Genomic DNA, 23,424 nt, shown 5'->3' on the forward strand with positions numbered 1-23,424 from the left:
TGAGTTAATTTTTGTGTAAGGTATAAGGAAGGGGTCCAGTGTCAGTTTTCTGCATATGGCTGGCCAGTTTTCCCAACACCATTTATTAAATAGAAATCCTTTCCCCATTGCTTTTTTCCTTTTTTTTTTTTTTGTCAGGTTTGTCAAACGTCTGATGGCTGTAAATGTGTGGCATTATTTCTGAGGCCTCTGTTCTGTTGCATTGGTTTATGTATCTGTTTTGGTATCAGGACCATGGTGTTTTGGTTACTGTAGCCTTGTAGTATAGTTTGAAGTCAGGTAGCATGATGCCTCCAACTTTGTTCTTTTTGCTTAGGATTGTATCGGCTATATGGGATCTTTTTTTTTTTTTTTTTTTTTGAGACGGAGTTTCGCTCATTACCCAGGCTGGAGTGCAATGGCGCGATCTTGGCTCACCGCAACCTCCGCCTCCTGGGTTCAGGCAATTCTCCTGCCTCAGCCTCCTGAGTAGCTGGGATTAGAGGCACGCGCCACCATGCCCAGCTAATTTTTTGTATTAGTAGAGATGGGGTTTCACCATGTTGACCAGGATGGTCTCGATCTCTTGACCTCGTGATCCACCCGCCTCGGCCTCCCAAAGTGCTGGGATTACAGGCTTGAGCCACTGCTCCCGGCCTACATGGGCTCTTTTTTGGTTCTATTTGATATTTAAAGTAGTTTTTTCTAATTCTGTGAAGAAAGTCAATGGTAGCTTGATAGGGATAGCACTCAATCTATAAATTATTTTGGGCAGTATGGCCATTTTTACGATGTTGATTATTCCTATTCATGAGCATGGAATATTTTTCCATTTGTTTGTGTTCTCTCTTATTTCCTTGAGTAATGGTTTTCGGTTCTCCTTGAAGAGGTCCTTCTAATCTCTTGTAAGTTGTATTCATAGACTTTATTCTCTTTGTAGCAATTCTGAATGGGAGTTCACTCATGATTCAGCTCTCTATTATTGGAGTATAGGATGCTTGCTATTTTTGCACATTGATTTTGTATCCTGAGACTTTGCTGCAGTTGCTTATCAGCTTAAGGAGATTTTGGGCTTAGATGATGGGGTTTTCTAAATATATAATCATGTCATCTACAAACAGAGACAATTTGGCTTCTTCTCTTTTTATTTGAATACCCTTTATTTCTTTCTCTTGCCTGATTGCCCTGGCCAGAATTTCCAATACTATGTTGAATAAGAGTGGTAAGAGAGGGCACCTTGTCTTGTGCTGGTTTTCAAAGGGAATGCTTCCAGCTTTTGCCCATTTTGAGAAACAGTCCATCAATACCTGGTTTATTGAGTTTTTAGCAAGAGGGGGTGTTGAATTTTATCAAAGGCCATTTCTGCATCTATTGAGATAATCATGTGGTTTTTATCATTGGTTCCGTTTATGTGATGGATTACATTTATTGATTTGTGTATGTTGAACCAGCCTTGCATCCCAGGGGTGAAGCCCACTTGATCATGGTGGATAAACTTTTTGAAGTGCTGCTGGATTCAGTTCGCCAGTATTTCATTGAGGATTTTTGCATTGATGTTCATCAGGGATATTGGCCTGAAATTTTCTTTTTTTTTTGTAGTGTCTCTGCCAGGTTTTGGTATCAGGATGACGCTGGCCTCATAAAATGAGTTAGGGAGGAGTTGCTCTTTTTCTGTTGTTTGGAATAATTTTGGAAGGAATGGTACCAGCTCCTCTTTGTACCTCTGGTGGAATTCGGCTGTGAATCCATCTTGTCCTGGGCTTCTTTTTGATTGGTAGGCTATTAATTACTGCCTCAATTTCAGAACTTGTTATTGATCTACTCAGGGATTTGACTTATTTTTGGTTTAGTCTTGGGAGGGTGTTATGTGTCCAGGAATTTATCCATTTCTTCTAGATTTTCTCTTTACAATATTTTCTAGTGGTAGTTTGTGTTTCTATGAGATCAGTGGTGATCTCCTCTTTATCATTTTTATTGTGTCTATTTGATTCTTCTCTCTTTCTTTTTTATTAGTTTAGCTAGCCAGCTATCTATTTGTTAATCTTTTCAAAAAACCAGCTCCTGGATTCATTGATTTTTTGAAGGGTTTTTTGTGTCTCTGTCTCCTTCAGTTCTGCTCTGGTCTTAGTTATTTCTTGTCTTCTGCTAGCTTTTGAATTTGTTTGCTCATGTTTCTCTAGTTCTTTTAATTGTGATGTTAGGCTGTCGATTTTAGATCTTTCCCACTTTCTCCTGTGGGCATTTAGTTCTATAAATTTCCCTCTAAACACTGCTTTAGCTGTGTCCCAGAGATTCTGTTACGTTGTGTCTTTGTTCTCATTGGTTTCAAAGAACTTATTTATTTCAACCTTAATTTCACTATTTACGCTACCTGGGTAATTTCTACTAAGATTCAGCTCACAACTTCAGGGCCACTTATTGTGTGCAGCATGTCTCATTCTTAAATCTTGTGCATCAAGAACATTCTGTAGCACACACTTACCACATGTTTGTTTGAGTCTCTTGCATGTGTCCTCACTGGATTGTCAACTTGAGAGATTATGTCTGTCTACTTCACAGCTGCAGCCCTAGTGCTTAGCAGAGTGCTTGGCAAATAGTACGTCCTTAATAAAATATTTTGAATGTATGAATGAATAATTGTAATCCAAGGCAAAAGCAGATATTAGAAAACCTACTTTTGTTATGCACGCATATTTGCCCACTGATTCTTAACTACTTTGTATTACAAGGAATCCTAGAAGACCATCAGGCCAAAGTATTAAACATTGCAAGTGACTATATGGCTTCTTTCTGACTCATATAGTCATTTACTCTGTTTTGGCTGAAGTTACTTTAGCATGAGTTCACTTTCCATAGTTTGCACAAATTGCTTTTGTTCTTTCCCTTGAAGCATCAGAATAGGTGTGTGTCCTTTTCCGTGTTTTAATCATTCACATACTTGGGTTCAGCTGGCCTGCCTGTTTTTACTCTCACGCTTCTTTTTTTCAGCACAAACTCCTCCAATCCATTCAACTTTTATATGTGAAAAGTTGTCTTAGTATAGGGCATGCTGTTTTGCCAATGTCCCTTATAAAGAATGGCATTCATAATTTGACAAAACATTCAGAACACAGTGGAAGAACAATGTGTAATCATGACTGCATTAACCTAGCTATTAAATAGTTTGCATACTGATGAGGCATAATACATTGATCCTCTAATCTTTGCTTCTACCAATATTATTATTAATAGTGATTATAATAATTATCAGTATATCTAACATATACTGAGCACATATAGTATAATAGACTAAGCACATTTCACATAGTACCTTATTTGGTACTTAAAACTCAGTGAAGTACATAATAACAATATGCCCTTTTAACAGATGAGGAAATAATTTGCTCAAGGTCACATAACTAAGGAATGATGGTTCTAGGAGTGGCTATAATATACTGCTAAACTCTTACTAGGTTTTGTCTTGACTGATATTTTTCAATCAGTTAATTTTAGGCTCCAAAGTAAAATGGGTTTAAACAACATGATGTATGATTACCTTATTGTAAACCTGTAGATTTTCTGTTAGATAATCGATATCTAACATCTTAAAAGACTTTGGTAAATTTAGAGATTGAATTCCTTGTTTATATAAACATGCATTTACCTCACATCACCAAAAAGTTGCATTGAGATGACAGAAACATAGAAAAATAATTTTTAAAAATTTCCATGTTGTGTTCGAGGGCATGGAAAGTATTGTGAGGGACACAACAGGAGTGGATTTGGGGATGCTATGAAGCATATAGATTCAGAGGGACCATGAACTCTTTTTGAGTTGAAGAACTCACATCCCCCATAGAAGCAAAACAGTATACCAAAAAGAAAAATTTTCCCAGAGAATTTCATAGTTGCCAAATTAAAAGCAGAAGTAGGTCCAAGAGCTGTCAGCCTATAAATTAGTTCAAGTTCTGTGGAACCACTAATCCTAACTTTAGATAGCTGCCTCCAGTCTTTGCCTCCAGAATCAAGCTGTGTTTTCCAAACAGAGCTGTGTTACAGGTATTCCCAGAGCAGGCAGCAGGCCTGAGAAACAGTGAGGCAGCTGTGCACTGGCGACTGGTTTGAGAATTGGAAGAACCTATCCCCAGAAATCCTGTGCAATGCACACCTACATGGAAGTCCAGACTCCAGTCTCCCCTCCTTCACCAGCACTACTTCAGCAAGGGCTCCTTGAACCAGAATCTTCCATACACCACCAGAACAATTGTGATTGCCACTGAGGCTAGAAAATAAATTTCTGCTACAAATAGTAACCAATCTAGCATTGTGTTATGCTTACAAGGATGAGGATATGACCAGGAATTCTCAATTTCTTGTAGAAATTATCCTTAAGTAAAAAAAGTATAGGATTTCTCTCAAGGAAATGAGTTAATACATGGTTCAACACTGAAAAGGAAATTAATGTAATTATTATTTTCATGGCATAAACACAGGCTAATGGAAAAAAGGTCAAAGTTCTTGAACATTAGATACATTAGAAACAAATCCCTCAGTAGATGAATTGACTAGTAGTGAACACTGAACTGACTAACTGTTTGAGTAGGAGGAAGAGAAAGATGGAAATATTATAAGGAAAAAATATATGGGTTAAAATGACTAAACATTAGCTCACCCTCACTCTATGGGTTTTTTGTTTTTTGTATCAAACAGATAGAACATCCATATTCTTTTCAAATAACAATGAAATGAATACAAAAATTGACCATAATAAAGCCACAAAGAAAATCTCCATGGATTCCAAAAAGTAAAAATCACATGGCCCATAATCTTTGACTACATTAGTCATTAAACTAGAAAGTAATAACAAAAAAACCAATACCAAAATAACTGCTCACATTTTTGAGTAACAGAGAACTAAAATCAAAGTTCCAAATTAATTTAATGTGAAGGACAGTAAGAGGTTTGCTGATCAAAAGCGGTACTCTATGTACTTCTAGAAGCACCTCCTTTAACCCAGACATATATGTGTACACAGTGCTTCTGCTGTTAAAAGTAAGTGAAGTTCACTTGAATAGTAACAAGTAGATATCCTTACACAAAACTTGAAAGGCTTCAAGATCTTCAACACTTTAAAGAAGTTTAATAATTTTAAGTTTTTAGATGTTGCTTTTTGGTAAATACTTGAATACAAAGATTTTAAAGTTGCTATTAACTTTAATCCTTAAATAACTTAAGCATATCTAAATTACTCTTAAATTAAGGCAATATAGTCTTCTCAGTGTGTTCTGAATGATAAAAGCTTTATAGTAAAAGGATTATCAGCAATAGAGAGCTAGAAATAAGTTTGATGTACCAAAAGCAATTGCAACCAAAGCCAAAATTGACAAATGAGATCTAATTAAACCAAAGAGCTTCTTCACAACAAAAGAACTATCATCAGAGTGAACAGGCAACCTACAGAATGGGAGAAAATTTTTCCAATCTACCCATTTGACAGAAGTCTAATATCCAGAATCTACAAGGAACTTAAATAAATTTATAACAACAACAACAAAAAACAACCCCATCAAAAAGTGGGCAAAGGATATGCACAGATGCTTCTCAAAAGAAGACATTTATGTGGCCAAGAAACATATGAAAAAAAGCTCAGTATCACTGATCATTAGAGAAATGCAAATCAAAAGCACAATGAGATACCATCTCACGCTAGTCCGAATGGCTATTATTAAAAAGTCAAGAAACAATAGATGGTGGCAAGGCTGTGGAGAAATAGGAACACTTTTACACTGTTGGTGGAAGTGTAAATTAGTTCAACCATTGTAGAAGACAGCGTGGCGATTCCTCAAGGATGTAGAACCAGAAATGCCATTTGACCCAGCAATCCCGTTACTGGGTATCTACCCAAGGAATATAAATCATTCTACTATAAAAACACTTGCACACCTATGTATATTGCAGCACTATTTACAATATTAAAGTAATGAAACCAACCCAAATGCCCAACAATGATAGACTGGATAAAGAAAATGTGGTATATATACACCATGGAATACTATGCAGCCATAAAAAGGAATGAGATCATGTCCTTTTCAGGGACATGGATGAAGCTGAAAGCCATCATTCTCAGCAAACTAACACAGGAACAGAAAACCAAACACGGCATGTTCTCGCTCATAAGTGGAAGTTGAACAGTGAGAACACATAGACACAGGGAGGGTAACAACACATACTGGGGCCATTCAGATGGCTGTGGCAAGGAGTGGGAGAGCTTTAGGACAAACATCGAATGCATCCACAGGTTAAAACCTAGATGATGGGTTGACAGGTGCAGCAAACCACCATGGCACACGTAAACCTATATAACAAGCCTACCCATTCTGCAGTTGTATCCCAGAATTTGAAGTAAAGAAGAAAAAGAAAAAAGGAATAAGTTTAATGAAAATATTATTATTTTGAAATAATAATGAATAATAATGAAAATATTATTGCATGTGTTATCACCTTAGTTTTCATCATCTTAAAGTTTAATTGGAATATTAACTATACTTTGTATATTTCTGAAATATTTGCTTGTATTATATATCTTATCTTAGAACATATTAAAAGTATGCAGTACAAATGGATTCTTAACTAGTCAAAATCAATGATTGATATCTTGCAATATTTAGGAGTTTCTGAATCAATCTTGAGTTCATGTTTTAAACAACTATTACTCATTTATAAACAATGTAATTTTTTTACAGGATTTGGAAACATCTCACCACGCACAGAAGGCGGGAAAATATTCTGTATCATTTATGCCTTACTGGGAATTCCCCTCTTTGGTTTTCTCTTGGCTGGAGTTGGAGATCAACTAGGCACCATATTTGGAAAAGGAATTGCCAAAGTGGAAGATACGTTTATTGTGAGTATGATGGATATTTAACTACATACATTTATTGTTTGATTTTTTTTTAATTATACCTTTCTGTTACCTCAGATACAATTAGATATTCAATTATTAGGGTTTCCATAACAATTTATATGCATCTCTATTGACATGTAACTCATTGCATTTTAATTATGTTTATACTTAATCTGAATGAATAAATTAATGCATGAGAAAAACTCAAAAATATGACAGAAAAAAGTAGAAATTCAACAGTCTTAGAATCAAATTTCTTTCTTTCCTTCCCTCCCCTTTCTTCCTTCCCTTTTTCTCCTTCCTTCCTTTCTTCCTTTCTTTCCTTTCTTTTTCTCTTTCTTTCTTTCTTTCTTTCTTTCTTTCTCTGTCTCTGTCTCTCTCTCTCTCTCTCTCTCTGTCTCTCTTTCTTTCTTTTCACAGAGTCTTGCTCTGTTGCTAGGCTAGAGTGCAATAGCGCAGACTGGGCACACTGCAACCTCTGCCTCTAGGGTTCAACCTCTGTCTGCCGGGTTCAACCTATTCTCCTGCCTCAGCCTCCCGAGTAGCTGGGACTACAGGTGCCTGCCACCACGCCCAGCTAACTGTTGTATTTTTAGTAGAGACGGGGTTTCACTATATTGGCCAGGCTGATCTCAAACTCCTGACCTTGTGATCCACCTGCTTCAGCCTCCCAAACTGCTGGGATTACAGGCATGAGCCACCATGCCCAGCCAGATTCAAATTTCATATGTAGTGTCTCCTAGCTATATTCTCTTAAACTAGTTATTATCCCTTCAAACCTACATTTTCTTATTTGTGTAACCTCAATAATGGTACTAGGGAGGGATTGCTCTGAGGGTTGGCGGCAATATAAATTTAATCTTAATGTAAGTAGTAAATGACTGACAGTACTATATTATTTTAAAATTTGCTTTGGTACCCTTATAAAGCCCCGTTAGGAGAGATGTAATCTAGAGAGCAAACATAGTAAAGGTGATCATAGAACTTAATTCAGTACTGCCATTGATAGAAATGTATCTACACAATGTAATTTAGTAGAACCAAAGGTGTAGTACACATGAAGATCTTCAAGGTAGTCAACAACAACAAAATGCAAATGCTTTTGTTAAATTTTAAGTGACAAATGATAGTACTCCTATGATTATAAGCTTGTGTTCTTGGAAGAAAATTATGGAAAAAGTAGTTGTTTCTGTTAGAGAGTGAGATTATAAAGGATTTGTTACTTCTAGCACCACTATTGCAAATAAATCTTGTTCATCATTTAGTAATGTTTTATACTTTCACACAAAGTTCAACAAAATATTTATATTTAACTCCACTGATGAAATAAAATATTGAGCATTGTTTTCTCAATTTGGAGTATTGTTCCAGTTTTAGCACTAGTCATGTTTCAGATTTAAGATCAAAGTTAGATCTCAAACATTTTCACTATTAAAGTGGAATAACGCATAGTTATTCCAAAATTCGAATTTTATTCTTTTTTTGGTATTGTACTTTTATTTAAAAGAATCCTCTGTTTATATTAATCAAGAGGGCAGATTAGTGGCATAAACATGGTAATGTTAAATTCTTCATTCATTCATTCAACAAATTTTTTAGTGCCTCCTAGATTCTAGGTATGTTTTTTATGTTGCATATACAACAGTGCATAAAAAAACAAATTCCATGCCCACATGGTGATGACATTCCAGTAATCATGGTTCAGTGTTTGGTACCAAGCACTTTTCTATAATCTTTATAAACAGGAAGTCATTTAACTCTCATGTATAAGATGAGGATGGTTGAGTAGAGGAATGCCTGTGTACCTTTTCCATTCTGTGATTTCATAGGTCTTTATTTCTAAAACTTCTCAAGCTCTAATATTCAGCGATTTTAATATGGTGTGGTTTGTGACCTATATTCTTTATAGTAGATAGGACAGGTCCAGTCAGATTTAAAATATATCGTAACTAACCTCAAATGGAAAGTTGGATATAGACTGTTGTACATATACCAACTTCATTTAATATATTACACTCTAGAGTTTTTTTTATTGGAGAAGAAGATTTTTTAAAAATGGGTATTCTGATGACAGCTATGGCCTAGGAATATTGAAGACTTATCCTTACCTGTTGATCATGTAGCTTTGTTAGTTGTACAGTTTAGTACCATAGAACAGAGAAAGAATTCACCTGGTTCATGTTGGAATCAAACTGTGGAGGTTAAGCTCTAATCAATTAAATTAATGATAGGAAAAAGTGATAGAAGTGACAGAAAAAAAGTCTTTATGAAATTAATGTTTATCAATGAACAATTATATATACTTAATTCTTGTTTCGGTGTCTCTATTTTCATATGGTTCTGTGTTGTATTTGGCCTGCAATCAGTTGTATATATGACTATAGAATAGAAATATTTCAAAAGCACTTCAGGTAAATAATAATGATGCAAATGTAAAATTGCATTCTCAGGGCAAATGTAATTAACCCTCAAAAGAATTTTGCCTGTTGTAAAGCTGTGTGAGGATAAAGTAGCATCATTATTAGCATTGATTTTTTTAATTGATGATACCTAATTTTCATAAGTAAAGACAATTGAAAACTAAGTATAAAAGAAAATAAAATAACATGCTTATGTGCTAATTTTCTCATAACTGTTTATAGGTTAAATTTGTGAGTATGCAAGTAATCTCTCTCTCTCTCTCTCTCTCTCTCTCTCTCTCTCTCTCTCCATATATATATATATATATATACACATACACCTTTCTGTCTCATCCCTAGAAGTGGAATGTTAGTCAGACCAAGATTCGCATCATCTCAACAATCATATTTATACTATTTGGCTGTGTACTCTTTGTGGCTCTGCCCGCGATCATATTCAAACACATAGAAGGCTGGAGTGCCCTGGATGCCATTTATTTTGTGGTTATCACTCTAACAACTATTGGATTTGGTGACTACGTTGCAGGTAAGCTTTTCCTGGCACCCATGTTACTCTCCTAACAGGGGTTTATTAGTTAGATTTTTCACTTAGGTTTGTAACAAAACACAAGGGCTGTTTGAGTTTTTTAGGGCTGCCATAACCAAGTACCCATAAAGCGGGTGGCTTTAAACAAAACAAATTTATTGTCTCACAGAAGTTGGAAATCAAGGTGCCAGCAGGACCATGATCCCTCTCAGACTCGGTAGAATTTTTCTTAGCCTCTCCCTAATTTCTGGTAGAGGCCATCAGTCCTTGGCAATTCTTGGCTTGCAGCTGCATCCCTTCCCATCTCCACCTCCTTCACCAAATGTTTTTCTTCTTGTGTTTGTCTCTGCAGCCAAATTCCCTTCTGTTTATAAGCATACCAGTCAAATTGTACTAGAGGCCCATCCTATCCAAGTATACCATAACCATATCTTAATTACATGTACAAGAACCTTCTATTTTATCTATTGATTTAGAGAGAGAGTCTTGCTCTGTCACCCAGGCTAGAGTGCACTGGCACAATCTTGGCTTACTGCAACCTCTGCCTCCTGGGTTCGAGCAATTCTCCTGTCTCAGCCTCCCAAGTAGCTGGGGTTACAGGCCTGCACCACCAGGCCCAGCTAATTTATGTATTTATAGGAGAGACAGGGGTTTCACCATGTTGATCAGGCTGGTCTTGAACTCTTGACCTTAGGTGATCCACCTGCCTCGGCCTCCAAAAGTTCTAGGATTACAGGCTCAAGCCACTACGCCTGGCCTAAGAACCTTATTGGAAAATAAGGTTACATTCTGAGGTACTGGGAGTTAGGACTTCATCATGTCTTGGAGGACACAGTCATAACAGTGGCAAAGACAAATTGTGACTCTATGACACTGGAGGTGTATGGAAAGGTGGAGTTGAATATTTATTTTTTTATTTAATGAAAGATAGGTAACCACTGGTTGTTCAGAATTTTATATTTCCACCCTAATATTTGAAACCGAGTATCTGCCTCTGAATTTTTTTGTTTTGCTTAGCACATATTTTTTTTTTCTTCTTAAATGATTTCAACTTTTATTTTAGGTTTGGTGGTACATGTGCAGGTTTGTTACCTGGGTATATTGTGTGATGATGAGGTTTGGGGTAAGATTGATCCCATCACCCAGGTTCTGAGCATAGTACCCAATAGTTGGTTTTTCAACCCTTGCCCTCCTCCCTCCCTTCCCACTCTGGTAGTCTCCAGTGTCCGTTATTGCCATCTTTATGTCCATGAGTACCCATTGCTTAGCTCCTACTTATAAGTGAGAACATGTGGTATTTGGTTTTCTGTTCTTGCATTAATTCACGTAGGATAATGGTCTCCAGCTGCTTCCATGTTGCTGCAAAGGACATGATTTTGTTCTCCTTTATGGCTACAGAGTGTTCCATGGTGTGTATATACCGCATTTTCTTTACCTAATTCACCATTGATGGGCACTTAGATTGATTCCATGCCCTGGCTATTGTGAATAGTGCTGTGGTAAACATATGTGTCTATATGATTTTTTGTTAGAAAGAATTATTTTCCTTTGCATATGTAGCCAGTAATGGGATTGCTGTGCTGAATGGTGGTTCTGTTTTAAGTTCTTTGAGAAATCTCCAAACTAGTTTCCACAGAGGCTGACCTAATTTTCTTTTCCATGATCAGTGCATAAGCATGTCCTTTTCTACAGCCTTACCAGCATTATTATTTTATTACTTCTTAATAATAGCCATTCTGAGTGGTATGAGATCATATCTCATTGTGGTTTTGATTTGCAATTCTCTGATGATTAGTGATGTGGGGCATTTTTTCATACGTTTGTTAGCAACTTGTATGTCTTCTTTTGAGAAGTGTCTGTTCATGTCCTTTGCCCACTTTTTTTCTTCAACTTTTATTTTAAATTCAGGCGTACATGTGCAGGATGTAAAGGTTTGTTACATAGGTAAAAGTGTGCCATTGTGGTTTGCTGCACAGATGAACCCATCACCTAGATAACATGCCTAGCGTCCATTAGCTATTCCTCCTGTTTTCCCACCCATGCACCCCCAACAGACCCCAGTGTGCATTATTCCCCACAATGTGTCCACATGTTCTCATCAATCAACTCCTACTTATAAGTGAGAAAATGTGGTGTTCGGTTTTCTGTTCTTGCGTTAGTTTGCTGAGGATAATGGCTTCCAGTTCCATCCATGTCCCTGTAAAGGATATGATCCCATTCCTTTTTATGGTTTCATAATATTCTATGGTATATATGTACCAAGTTTTCTTTATCCAGTCTATCATTGATGGGCACTTGGGTTGATTTCATGTCTTTGCTATTGTGAATAGTGCTGCAATGAACATATGTGTGCATGTATCTTTATAATAGAATGATTTATATTTCTTTGGGTATATACTGATTAATGGGATTGCTGGGTCAAGTTGTATTTCTGGTTCTAGGTCTTTGAGGAATCATCACACTATATTCCACAATGGTTAAACTACTTTACATTTCCACCAACAGCCTAAAAGCATTTTTATTTCTCCACAGCCTTGCCAGCATCAGTTGTTTCTTAAATTTTTAATGATAGTTATTCTGACTGGCATAAGATGGTATCTCATTGTGGTTTTGATTTGCATTTCTCTAATGATCATTGATGTTGAGCTTTTTTTCATGTTTCTTGGCCACATGAATGTCTTCTTTTGATAAGTGTCTGTTCATGTCCTTTGACCACTTTTTACTGCTTTGCCCACTTTTTAATTGTGTTGTTTTTTGCTTATTGATTTATTTAAATTCCTTTAAGATTCTGGATATTAGACCTTTGTCAGAAGAATAGGTTATAATTATTTTCTCCAATTCTATAGGTTGTCTGTTTGAAGTCGAGCAATGTGATGCCTACAGCTTTTGTCGTTGTTGTTGTTTTTTGCTTAGGATTGCTTTGACTGCTCAGGCTCCTTTTTGGTTCCATATGAATTTTCAAAAAGCTTTTCTTAGCTCTGTGAAAAACCACACTTGTAGCTTAATAGAAATAGCATTGAGTCTATAAATTGCTTTGGACAGTATGGTCCTTTTGACAATATTGATTGTTTCCATGAACATGAATTATTTCTCTATTTTTTTGTGTTATTTATGATTTCTTTAAGCAGTGTTGTGTAGTTCTTTTAGAGATCTTTCACCTGCTTGGTTAGCTGTATTCCTAGGTTTTTTTATTTTTTTGTGGCTATTATAAATGTGATTGTGTCCTAATTTGGCTCTGATATTGAATGTTATTGGTGTATAAAAAATCCTACTGATTTTTGTACATCAATTTTGTATCCTGAAATGTTACTGAAGTTGTTTATTATGGAGCCTTTGGGCAGAATTTTTAGGATTTTCTAAGTATGGAATCATATTGCTAGTGAAGAAAGATAGTTTGACTTCTTTTTTCCTATCTGGATGTTTTTATTTTTTTTCTTTTGTCTGATTGCTCTGGTATGGACTTCCAGCAGTATGTTAAATAGAAGTGGTAAGAGTGGGCATCCCTACCTTCTTCCTATTTTCAAGGGGAATGCTTCCAGTTTTTTCCCATTCAGTATGCTATTGACTGTGGGTTTGCCATAGATGACTCTTTATTATTTTGACTTATGTTCCTTCAATGCCTAATTTCTTGGGGATATTTATCGGGAAGGGATGTTATATTTTATTCAAACCTTTTTCTACATCTATTGAGATGATCATATGGTTCTTGTTTTTAATTCTGTTTATGTGGTGAATCACATTTATTGATTTGTGTATGGTAAACTAACCTTGCATTCTAGGAATAAAGTCTACCTGATCATGGTGAACTAACTTTTTGATGTGCTGCTGGATTCAATTTGTTGAAGACTTCTGCATCTACATTTATCAGGGATAATGGTGTATAGACTTTTATTGTTATTGTGTATTTTGTCACATTTTGGTATCAAAGTGATGCTAACTTCGTAGAATGAGTTAAGGAGGAGTCCCTCCTCTTCAATTTTTGGGAATAGTTTTAGTAGGATTTGTACCAGCTCTTCTTTGTATATCTGGTAGAATCTGAATAAGAATTAACCTGACCCAGGGATTCCTTTGGTTGGTAGATTTTTAAATTACTGTTTCAATTTTGGAAGTCAATATTGGTCTGTTCTGGGTTTTAATTTATTCCTGATTCAATCTCAGGAGATTGTGTGTTTCCAGGAATTTATTATTTCCTCTATATTTTTTAATTTGCATGCATAGAGATGTTCATGATAGTCTCTGAGAATCTTTTAACTTCTGTGGGACCAGTTGTAATGTCACCTTTGTCATTTCTGGTTGTGTTTATTTGGATCTTCTCTCTCTCTCTCTTTTTTTTTTTAATCTTACTAGCTGTTTATTGATCTTGCTTATCCTTTGAAAGAACCAACTTTTGGTTTTGTTGATTATTTGTACATATTTTTGAGTCTCAGTTTCATTCAGTTTTGCTCTGATTTTATTATTTTATTTATTTTCTGTTCTAATTTTAGTCACTTCTGCTAGCTTTGGAGTTAGTTTCTTCTTGTTTGTCTAGTTCCTTTAGGTTTAATGTTAGATCTTTAATTTGAGATCTTTCTAACTTTTTTGAGGTAGGCATTTGGTAATATAAACTTTCTTCTTAACACTGCTTTTGTTGCATCACAGAGATTTTATTATGTTGTTTCTGTTTTCATTTATCTCAAAGAATTTTTTTAATTTCTAGTTTAATTTTCTTGTTTATTCAACATTCATTCAGAAGCAAGTTGTTTAATTTGTGTATAGTTGTGTGGTTTTGAGAAATCTTCTAATTATTGACTTCTGTTGTTATTCCATTGTAGTCTGAGAATATGGTTGGTATGCTTTAAACTTTTAAAAAATTTATTGAGATTTGCTTTATGGCTAAGCATGTGGTTAATCTTAGAATATGTTCCATGTGTGATGAGAAAAATGTACATTCTGTGGTTGATGAATGGAGTATTCTGTAGATGTCTCTTAGGTCCATTTGGTCAAGTGTTGCATTTGAGTTCAGAATTTCTTAGTGTTCTGCTCTCTTGATCTGTCTAATGCTGTCAGTGGAGTGTTGAGGTCTCTCACTCTTATTGTGTGGCTAGCTGAGTCTTTTCATAGGTCCAGAAGTACCTGTTTTATGAATCCGGGTGCTCTAATGTTAGGTGCATATATATTTAGGATAGTTAAGTCTTCTTGTTGAATTAAACCCTTTATCATTGTGTAATACCTTTCTTTGTCTTTTTTTACTGTTGGCTGAGTCTGTTTTATCTGACATAAAATAGTGACCTCTACTCTTTTTCATGTTCTGTTTGTGTGATAGATCTTTCTTGAATCCTTTGCTTTGCGCCAAAGGATGTCTTTATCTGTGAGATGGGTCTCTTGAAGTCAGCAGATGGATAGATCTTGGTTTTTTATTCAACTTGCCACTCTGTGCCTTTTAAGTGGGGCCATTTAGACCATTTACATTCAAGGTTAATAATTATATGCCAGGCTTTGATCCAATTATGACGTTGTTGGTTGCTTTGTTATTTCTACTTTGTGGTTTCTTTGTAGGGTATGTGGGCTATACACTTAAGTGTGTTTTGTGGTAGCAGATATCATTTCTTTTTTCCATGTTTGGAACTTCCTTAAGTTACTCCTGTAACGTTAATGTAGTGGTAAGAAATTCCCTTAATGTTTGCTTGTCTGGAAAAATATTTTATTTCTTTGCTTCTGAAGCTTAGGTTGGTGGAATGTAAAATTATTGGTTGGAATTTCTTTTATTTAAAAATGCTGAAAATAAGCCCCTAATCTTTCCTGGCTTGTAAGGTTTGTGCTGAGAAGTCTACTATTAGTCTGATGGCATTTCCTTTACATATGACTTGACCTTTGTCTGTAGTTGCCTTTAAGATTTTTTCTTGAGCATTGACCTCAGACACTCTGGTGACTATATGCTTGGTGACGTTTGTTTTGTATAGTATCTCACAGGTGTTCTCTGGATTTCTCGTGTCTGAACGTCTACCTCTCTAGCAAGATTAGGGAAATATCATTGAATTATTTCTTCAAATATGTTTTCCAGGTTGTTTTCTATTTCTCTGTCTCTCTTGGGAATGCCAATGATTTGTAGATTTGGTTACTTTACATAATCTTATATTTCTCAAGAACTTTCTTTACTTTTTAAAATTCTTTTTTCTTTATTTTTGTTTGTGTTAGTTCAAAAAGTTAGAGCTCAATGTCTGATATTCTTTTTTTTTTTTTTACTTCTTTTTTTTTTTGAAAGAAAGAAAGAAAAAGAATAAAGAAGAGGAGGAAAAAGGAAGAGAAAGAGAGAGAGAGAATGGGAGTATTGCTTTCTTGCCCAGCCTAGAATGCATTTTAGTAATGGGTATTGAAAACCTCTTTTATGCCAATAATTATACTTGATGTAAACAGGAAGGAATAAGGGAAGAAAATAACAAACGAGCAGCCAACCAATATTTCATTTAAACCTAAGAAATGCTATGCAATTACTGAGGAGTGATTTACTTCCAATTATGTAGTCACTTATGGAATAGGTGTGAGGTGGTAATGTATGTTTTATGTATTTGAAGTGGAGAGTTCTATAAATGTTTATTAAGTTTACTTGTTCCGGGTCTGAGTTCAAGTCCTGGATGTCCTTGTTAATTTTCTGTCTCGTTGATCTATAAAATCTTTAGCTCTTCTTGTTACATTGATCCTTTTGCCATTATGTAATGTCCTTCTTTGCCTCTTTTGCTCTTTGTTGCTTTAAAGTCTACTTTATCAGAGGCGAGAATTGCATCTCCTGCTTTTTATTTATTTGTTTATTTTTACTCTCTGATTGGTTGATAAATCTTCCTCCTTCTCTTTGTTTTGAGTCTTTGTGTATCATTGCATGTGAGATGGGTCTGGATGCAGCATACCAATGGGTTTTGGCTTTTTATCCGATTAGAATATATATAACTTTAATACTGGCATTTGATGCTAGCTGGCTGTTTTGCCCATTAGTTAGTGTAAATTTTTCGTTGTGTTAATGTTCTTTTCTTTTTGATATATTTTTGGAAAGGCTGATATTGGTTGTTCCTTTATATGTATAGTGCTTCTTTCAGAAGCTCTTGTAAAGCAGGCCTGGTGGTGGTGAAATCTCTAAGTACTTGTTTGTTCGCAAAGGATTTAATTTTTCCTTCGATTATAAAGCTTAGTTTGGCTGGATAGGAAATTCTGGGTTGAAAGTTCTTTTCTTTAAGGATGTTAAATATTGGTCCCCACTCTTTTCTGGTTTGTAGGGTTTCTGCTGAGAGATCTGCTGTAAGTCTGATAGGTTTCCCTTTATGGGTAACCTGACCTTTCTCTCTAGCTGCCCTTAGTATTTTCTCCTTCATTTCAACCCTAATAAATCTGGCAATTATGTGCCTTGGGGTTGGTCTTCTTGAAGAATATCTTTGTGGTGTTCTCTGTATTACCTGGAGTTGAATATTACCCTGCCTTGCCAGGTTGGGAAAGTTTTCCTGAATGATATCCTGAAGAGTATTTTCCAACTTGGATTCATTCTCTTCATCACATTCAGGTACACCTATCAAACGTAAATTAGGTCTTTTCACATAGTCCCATATTTCCTGGAGACTTTGCTCATTCCTTTTCATCCTTTTTTCTCCAATCTTGTCTTCTCATTTCATTTCACTGAGCTGGTTCTTGACTTCTGATATCCTTTCTTCTGCTTGATCAATTCGACTGTTTAAACTTGTGCATGCTTCGCGAAGTTCTCGTGTTGTGTTTTTCAGCTCCATCAATTCACTTATATTCCTCTCTAAATTGTCCATTCTCGTTAACATTTCGTCAAACCTTTTTTCAAGGTTCTTAGTTTCTTTGTATTGGGTTAGAACAAGTTCTTTTAATTCACAGAAGTTTCTTATCACCCACATTTTGAAACCTGCTTCTGTTACTGGAACACACGCGTAATCTATTAAGCCTTGTTCCGTTACTGATGAGGAATTGCGATCCCCTGTAGAGGGAGAGGCATTCTGATTTTGAGTATTCTCTGCCTTTTTACGCTGATTTCTTCCCTTCATTATATATTTATCCATCTGTTGTCTTTGTAATTACCGACTTTCTAACTAGGTCTCTGAGCAGAGGTCCAACTTGTTGATTCCTAGCACCGAAATCTGAGCAATCCACTGCGCTGGCCAAAATAGCGGTGTTAAGATTGATGGTGCTTTTCTGCCCAGGAATCTCTGGACTCTGCACCAAAAACTGGCGCGCTAAGGCACCAGCAAAACCACCGCGCTGGCCACAAGAGTCGCCCTGGCGACACGTGGGGCTCCTCTGCTGGGAATCTCCTGGTCCGTGAGCGGCAAATATGCGTCTGAAAGTGTGGCATCCTCTCGTTCTCTGCGCTTTCACTGGGAACTACGAGCCCGAGCTGCTAGTGATCAGCCATCTTGGATCTCTCTCCCAATGTCTGATATTCTTTATTCTGTTTGGTCCAGTCTGTTGGCAGAGCTTTCAATTTTACTTTGAAATTCCTTAAGTGATTTTTTTTCATTTCAGAAGCTCTGATTGATTTATTTTAAGATGTTTCTCTCTTACATTTCCTGGATTGCTTTGGAAGTTTCTTTGTGTGGATTTTCAACCGTATACTGGCTTTTGTTAAGCTTCCTTGCAATCCATGCTTTGAATTCTTTATCTGTCATTTCTGAGTTTCCATTTTGGTTAGGGGCCATTGCTGGGTAGCCATTGTGATCCTTTGGTGGTATTATTACATTCAGATTTTTTCATGGTGCCGAACTCTTGCACTGCCTCTTTCTCATCTGAAGACACTGCCACTCTAATTATTGTAATTATTTTTATGTGAACAGCATATTTTTATTTTTCTTTCTTTCCCTATAATATTATTATGTTCTTCTTCTTTTCTTTCCTCCTCTCCCCTGCTTCTTACAGGGGGTGTGACTGTAAAGACTGCTGGGCAGGGTATTTTGACTTTGCTTCTATAGCCTTATGTACTTCTGTCAGCAGGTTTTATCTTGAGCTATGCTGACGATTTACAAGCCAGTAGATGGCACTTATGGGTAAGAGCCAGCTGTGGCCAATGAGGCTGGGTATGTACTTAATCCTTGTTTAATGGGAAAATATTTCTGTTGCATCAGGCAATGGGCTGATTTTTGGATTGCTCAGTGTTCTGAGCTCCCTGCTTAGCCTGGAGGAAACCAAGATAGGCAGGACTGGACTGGGCAGGTTTGCTTACAGGTCCCTTGATGGCAGGTAAAAGCACTAGCACTGAGGGAGAATCCAGTGCATGGCCACTGAGTGCCCATGTAAAAGAAAAGAAGAACATAATATCATAATAATATAACATAAAATAGTATTTTAAGAGATAAATATCTTAAATCAAGTGTGCCTAAGCATGGAGCTGGGAAACTCCTTGACCCCATGTACTCTATACAGGGATAGGGGAGATCTGAACTCCTAATCCAGGAGAGTAATTGCTCCAGATGCCTAGAGATCTACCTGGGTGTGCAGCAGAGAGTACCCCCCTGAACCAAGATCTCTGCAAAGGAGGGGTGGGATGTCTCAGGCTGCTGAACCAGGCAAACAGATGCCCTGAATGCCTGGAGATCTGCCTGGGTGTGGAGCAGAGAGGGCCTGGCTGCCCCATGATCTATGCAGAGGAATGGTGAGGCTACTCAGACTGCTGATCCAGGTGAGGAGGTGCTCCAAATGCCTGGAGCTCTGCCTAGGGTTGTAGCAGAGAGGGGTTTACTGCACAACGATCTATGTCCAGGAAGGGCTGGGCAGCTTAGGCTGCTGAACCAGGCAAGTGGGTGCTCTGAGTGCCTGGAGTTCTCCGTGGAGGTTCAGTGGAAAGGGCCCCACTGCATCGCAATCTCAGGGGTGCATGCTGGGCACTCAGTAATGACACATGCAGACTGGTTCCAGGTCACCAGTCTGCCCCTGGCTGTAAGTCTCCTTGCCCAGGAGAAACTGCAGCTGCAGCAGCTCTCCTCACCCCACCCTACCCAGACCTGTGATGGAGGAGAGCACAATTCAAGCACCTACTCCTGAGGCACTTTCCACAGTTTTGGCTGTGGAAGCTCCTACCCCGCTCTAGAGCAAGCCACTCCAGTCTCTGGCCCGAAACTAAAATCCTGTGCAGGCACACTACTAGGTCACCACAGAATTGCTGACTTTGTATTCATCCAGATTAAAAATGGCCTCCTGCTCTCTGTCCCAGGTCTGGGAAAGTGCCTGCAGCTTTTCCTGGTGTCTTTCCCTCATTGTATCTCCAAGCCTCTCCCCAAGTTAGTTCCAAGGCTTGGGAGAAACAACTTCTCTCCCTTGTCCTGGTTTGCTTGGGTCACAGTGGAAAGGTGAGTCACAGAGGGAAGCTATCTGCCTCTCTTATGTCCTGAGGCTTCACTCATTTTTATCAGGCAGATGGTGTCATAGGGGCTATGTGCCATGTTTTCCTCCCTGGATTCTGGGGTTTTCTTCATGATTCCAGTGAATTCTCATTTTCCTTCTTGAATTAAAGCTTACAGATTTGATCTTTATGCACTATCTTGCTATTTCCAAGTGGCCGAAGCACACTAAAAGCCGTTAATCCTTTCTTCCATCTTGTGGAAAAAGCAATGAATTTATTATTATTATTATTTTGGTGGCAAAAGAATTCAGATTTAACTTATCTTTGCCCGTTTTACTTAGGCCCTTTTCTGCCTTAGTTTTGAAAACAGGGGCAAACTTCAGAAGAAGTTCTTGGCTACTTAAAATATTTTTTTCTCTAAGATATTTACCTATTCAATTTTCAATTCCTAGGACAGCATTTTTAAACTTACCTGAAGTAGGTTATGTAGACCTAAAGTGTCTACATTTTTCTACTCACAATTTTAAAACTTTTCCTCTTCTATAACATATATGTTATTTCAACTGCCATTTGCTTTATTGTTGTATCTGTAAGGTCTTAATGTGCCTATTAGTCCAGCTCTCTCTTTCCCAGTTATATTTCCCACAATTATTATTGTTCTAACTCTAATTTTAAATCAAATACAACAATGGTGATAAAAGTAAGTGTGCTCATCTATTATGGATCATTTTTTACCAGCTCCCGTAAATCTAAATCATTCTCTTAAAAAAAATCAGTTTGAAGTAGTAAAAAACATGGTAAAAATTATAATAGGAATGTGTTATTAAAATTCTCAGAATAACCTCATTAGCTTAATTTAGTTTAAGAGTTTTATACATTTTGGCTGTTTACTGTTCTTCCTTGGCCCAAATTTCTTACTTAAATATATTTAGAACAGAAAATACATTCTGAAGTTCTGTAAGATCTCAGAGAGGGCTAATGTTTATTTATTTCTATTGATTTGTTAATTAAGGTTCAACCAGGCAAAGCCCCTAATATCTAAGAAAATGGGGATATTTTTATGAACAAAGCTTTGCTTTTGGTCAAAAATACAGTGTACACCTCTCTGTACTGAATAGGGGCCCTGGGAAAGGAGGGTACATAACTCTGCTGAAGATCTTTTAGTTTTATAATTAGCAAAATGTGGAGAGAAGAATTTCAGACATTTATAACACCATATAAGATAAGCTTGTGTCCTAAAATACTCATTTTTCTACCTTTTATTGAAGATGCATAATTGCCTTAAGTATAAGTGGAAAGTTTGTTAATACAGGAGAAAGTGAGACACAGTGATAACAAAAAGTATACTTGTGATGCATTAATCTTGGGCTGTCTTAGCACTTTTTAAATATAAATAAGGCTTTATAGCAACTGTGGAATATATAGGTATTATATAACAGGTTCTATATTTTCAGGCCTCATGTCATATGGTTTCAGCCTTATAGTGTATATGTTTGTATTAGTCCATTCTCACACTGTTAATAAAGACATACCCAAGACTGGGTAATTTATAAAGCAGAGAAATTTAATAGACTCTTAGTTCAGCATGACTGGGGAGGCCTCAAGAAACTTAGAATCATGGCAGAAGGGGAAGCAAACATGTCCTTCTTCACATGGTGACAGGGAGAAGAAGGATGAGAACAAGTGAAGGGGAAGGCCCCTTATAAAACTATGAGATCTTGTGAGAACTTACTATTATGGGAATAGCATGAGGGAAACTACCCCTGTGATTCAGTTACCTCACACTGGGTCCTCTCATGACACGTGGGGAATTATAGGAACTACAATTCAAGATGAGATTTGGGTGGGAACACAGCCCAAACTGTATCAGTGTTATTTTGAACAACCAACAGTGTCAATTCAGTATGTGGCCCTCATGATCTGAGACCAAAAAAAATACAAAAAGCATAAATAAAAATGAAAGTGGGTGGAGTCCTACACAATATTCTACGTGTGACCATTGTATAAACTGGCTTAGGAAACAAATATTTTTACTTTATGGTTTTGTAGAAGAAAAAAATTGTTTTAAATTTACTTTATGAGAGCAACACTTTGAAATTGACTAGATTATGTAGATCTTTCAGTAGCCACTCTCAATTGCCCAAGGATGGAAGTTCAATGAAAATATCTCGTATGTATCAATGTGGCCCTGAATTTAGAGTCATGGCATAGTATAGGAGAATAGGAGAACAATAGATATGTACTAATAAGAATAATCAAATAAACAACTTTATTTTTTACTAGATTTTATTTTATATTGTTACCCATCTTCAAATCTGTAACTTTAATCTTATTTTTACTTGACAGAGGAATACAAAATTATAGAAATATACGTTGATAATAATTAGCATAAGAACTAGATATGATTAATGTGACAGATGCTGAGTGAGATAAATTGACACTAGTTTTGCTGACTGAATTCTATCTCCATAAGTGATGTATTTTGTGGCTGTGCTGGTTTTTGTGAAGCTGTAAGACCCTGTTCCTAGTACTGTGATCTTTACATGCCAGGTCCTTTTGTCTAGGGAGTGTTTTTGGAATGAAAATGTGGATTGGGGGCCAGATGTGGCAATGGCTGGGTAGCAGATGTGTGCCCTTTGCAAGAGTCTTTGGAAAAACAGAAATTGTGTTTCTTTAAAAGAATCTTGAAAAAGAAATGCCTCACATAATCCAATAGGCTACACAAAATTAGACTTTGCTTCTGGGTACCTTATGACTATAAAATTAGCTATTGAATTCCCCATCTGGGAAATATCAATTTTTTACTGTTTAGAAGTTTCCCTCTTGCTATTAGATGTACTAAAGACAGTGTTCTCACTTATTGTCTAACTTGAACCTCCTCATCTTTCTTTTGGGCTATAAATCTCATAAGGAAACAAAGATGTCCCTTTCATAATACAAGGTTAATATTTGATGTCAGTCTGCAAAACCTGCAAAACCTGCTCTGAGGAGGATCAGGGTTCACTTACATTGTTATATTGAACTTTTCTGAAGGCAACTTAAAGAATGCATTCTTCAAACTGCAGTGTTATTACAAGAAAAGGAAGTATATTTTGAAAAGTGATTTATAAATGTTTAGGATACAGATTGTAATAGATCTGTTAATTACTTAACATTGGCATAATTATTAGAAGCATCTTAAGAACAAGTGATGATGGGGCAATTTAGACCAGAACTCTGAAACAGTGCTTGTCCCCAGGGAAGGAGCGAGAAAAGTAGATTTTCTATGATAAGAGAATATGACACTTAGGCTGGGTGTGGT

At 36.6% G+C, this 23,424-nt stretch overlaps 1 protein-coding gene across 5 annotated transcripts in view; it reads left to right on the top strand.

The window, feature by feature from the left end:
• The window catches only part of KCNK2 (potassium two pore domain channel subfamily K member 2), a 221,636-nt gene that overhangs the window by 147,336 nt on the left and 50,876 nt on the right, over nt 1-23,424 (top strand). For all 5 annotated transcript variants that reach the window (XM_012459651.2, XM_012459653.2, XM_012459652.2 and 2 more), the window contains 2 exons: nt 6,702-6,862; nt 9,622-9,808. In XM_012459651.2, coding sequence (XP_012315074.1) covers nt 6,702-6,862; nt 9,622-9,808 — 348 coding nt within the window. The remainder of the gene's footprint in view (nt 1-6,701; nt 6,863-9,621; nt 9,809-23,424) is intronic.

This window comes from Aotus nancymaae, unplaced genomic scaffold, assembly GCF_030222135.1.
Source record: "Aotus nancymaae isolate 86718 unplaced genomic scaffold, 86718_ANA_hifiasm-v0.15.2.pri h1tg000032l_0, whole genome shotgun sequence".
Taxonomy (NCBI): Eukaryota; Metazoa; Chordata; class Mammalia; order Primates; family Aotidae; genus Aotus; species Aotus nancymaae.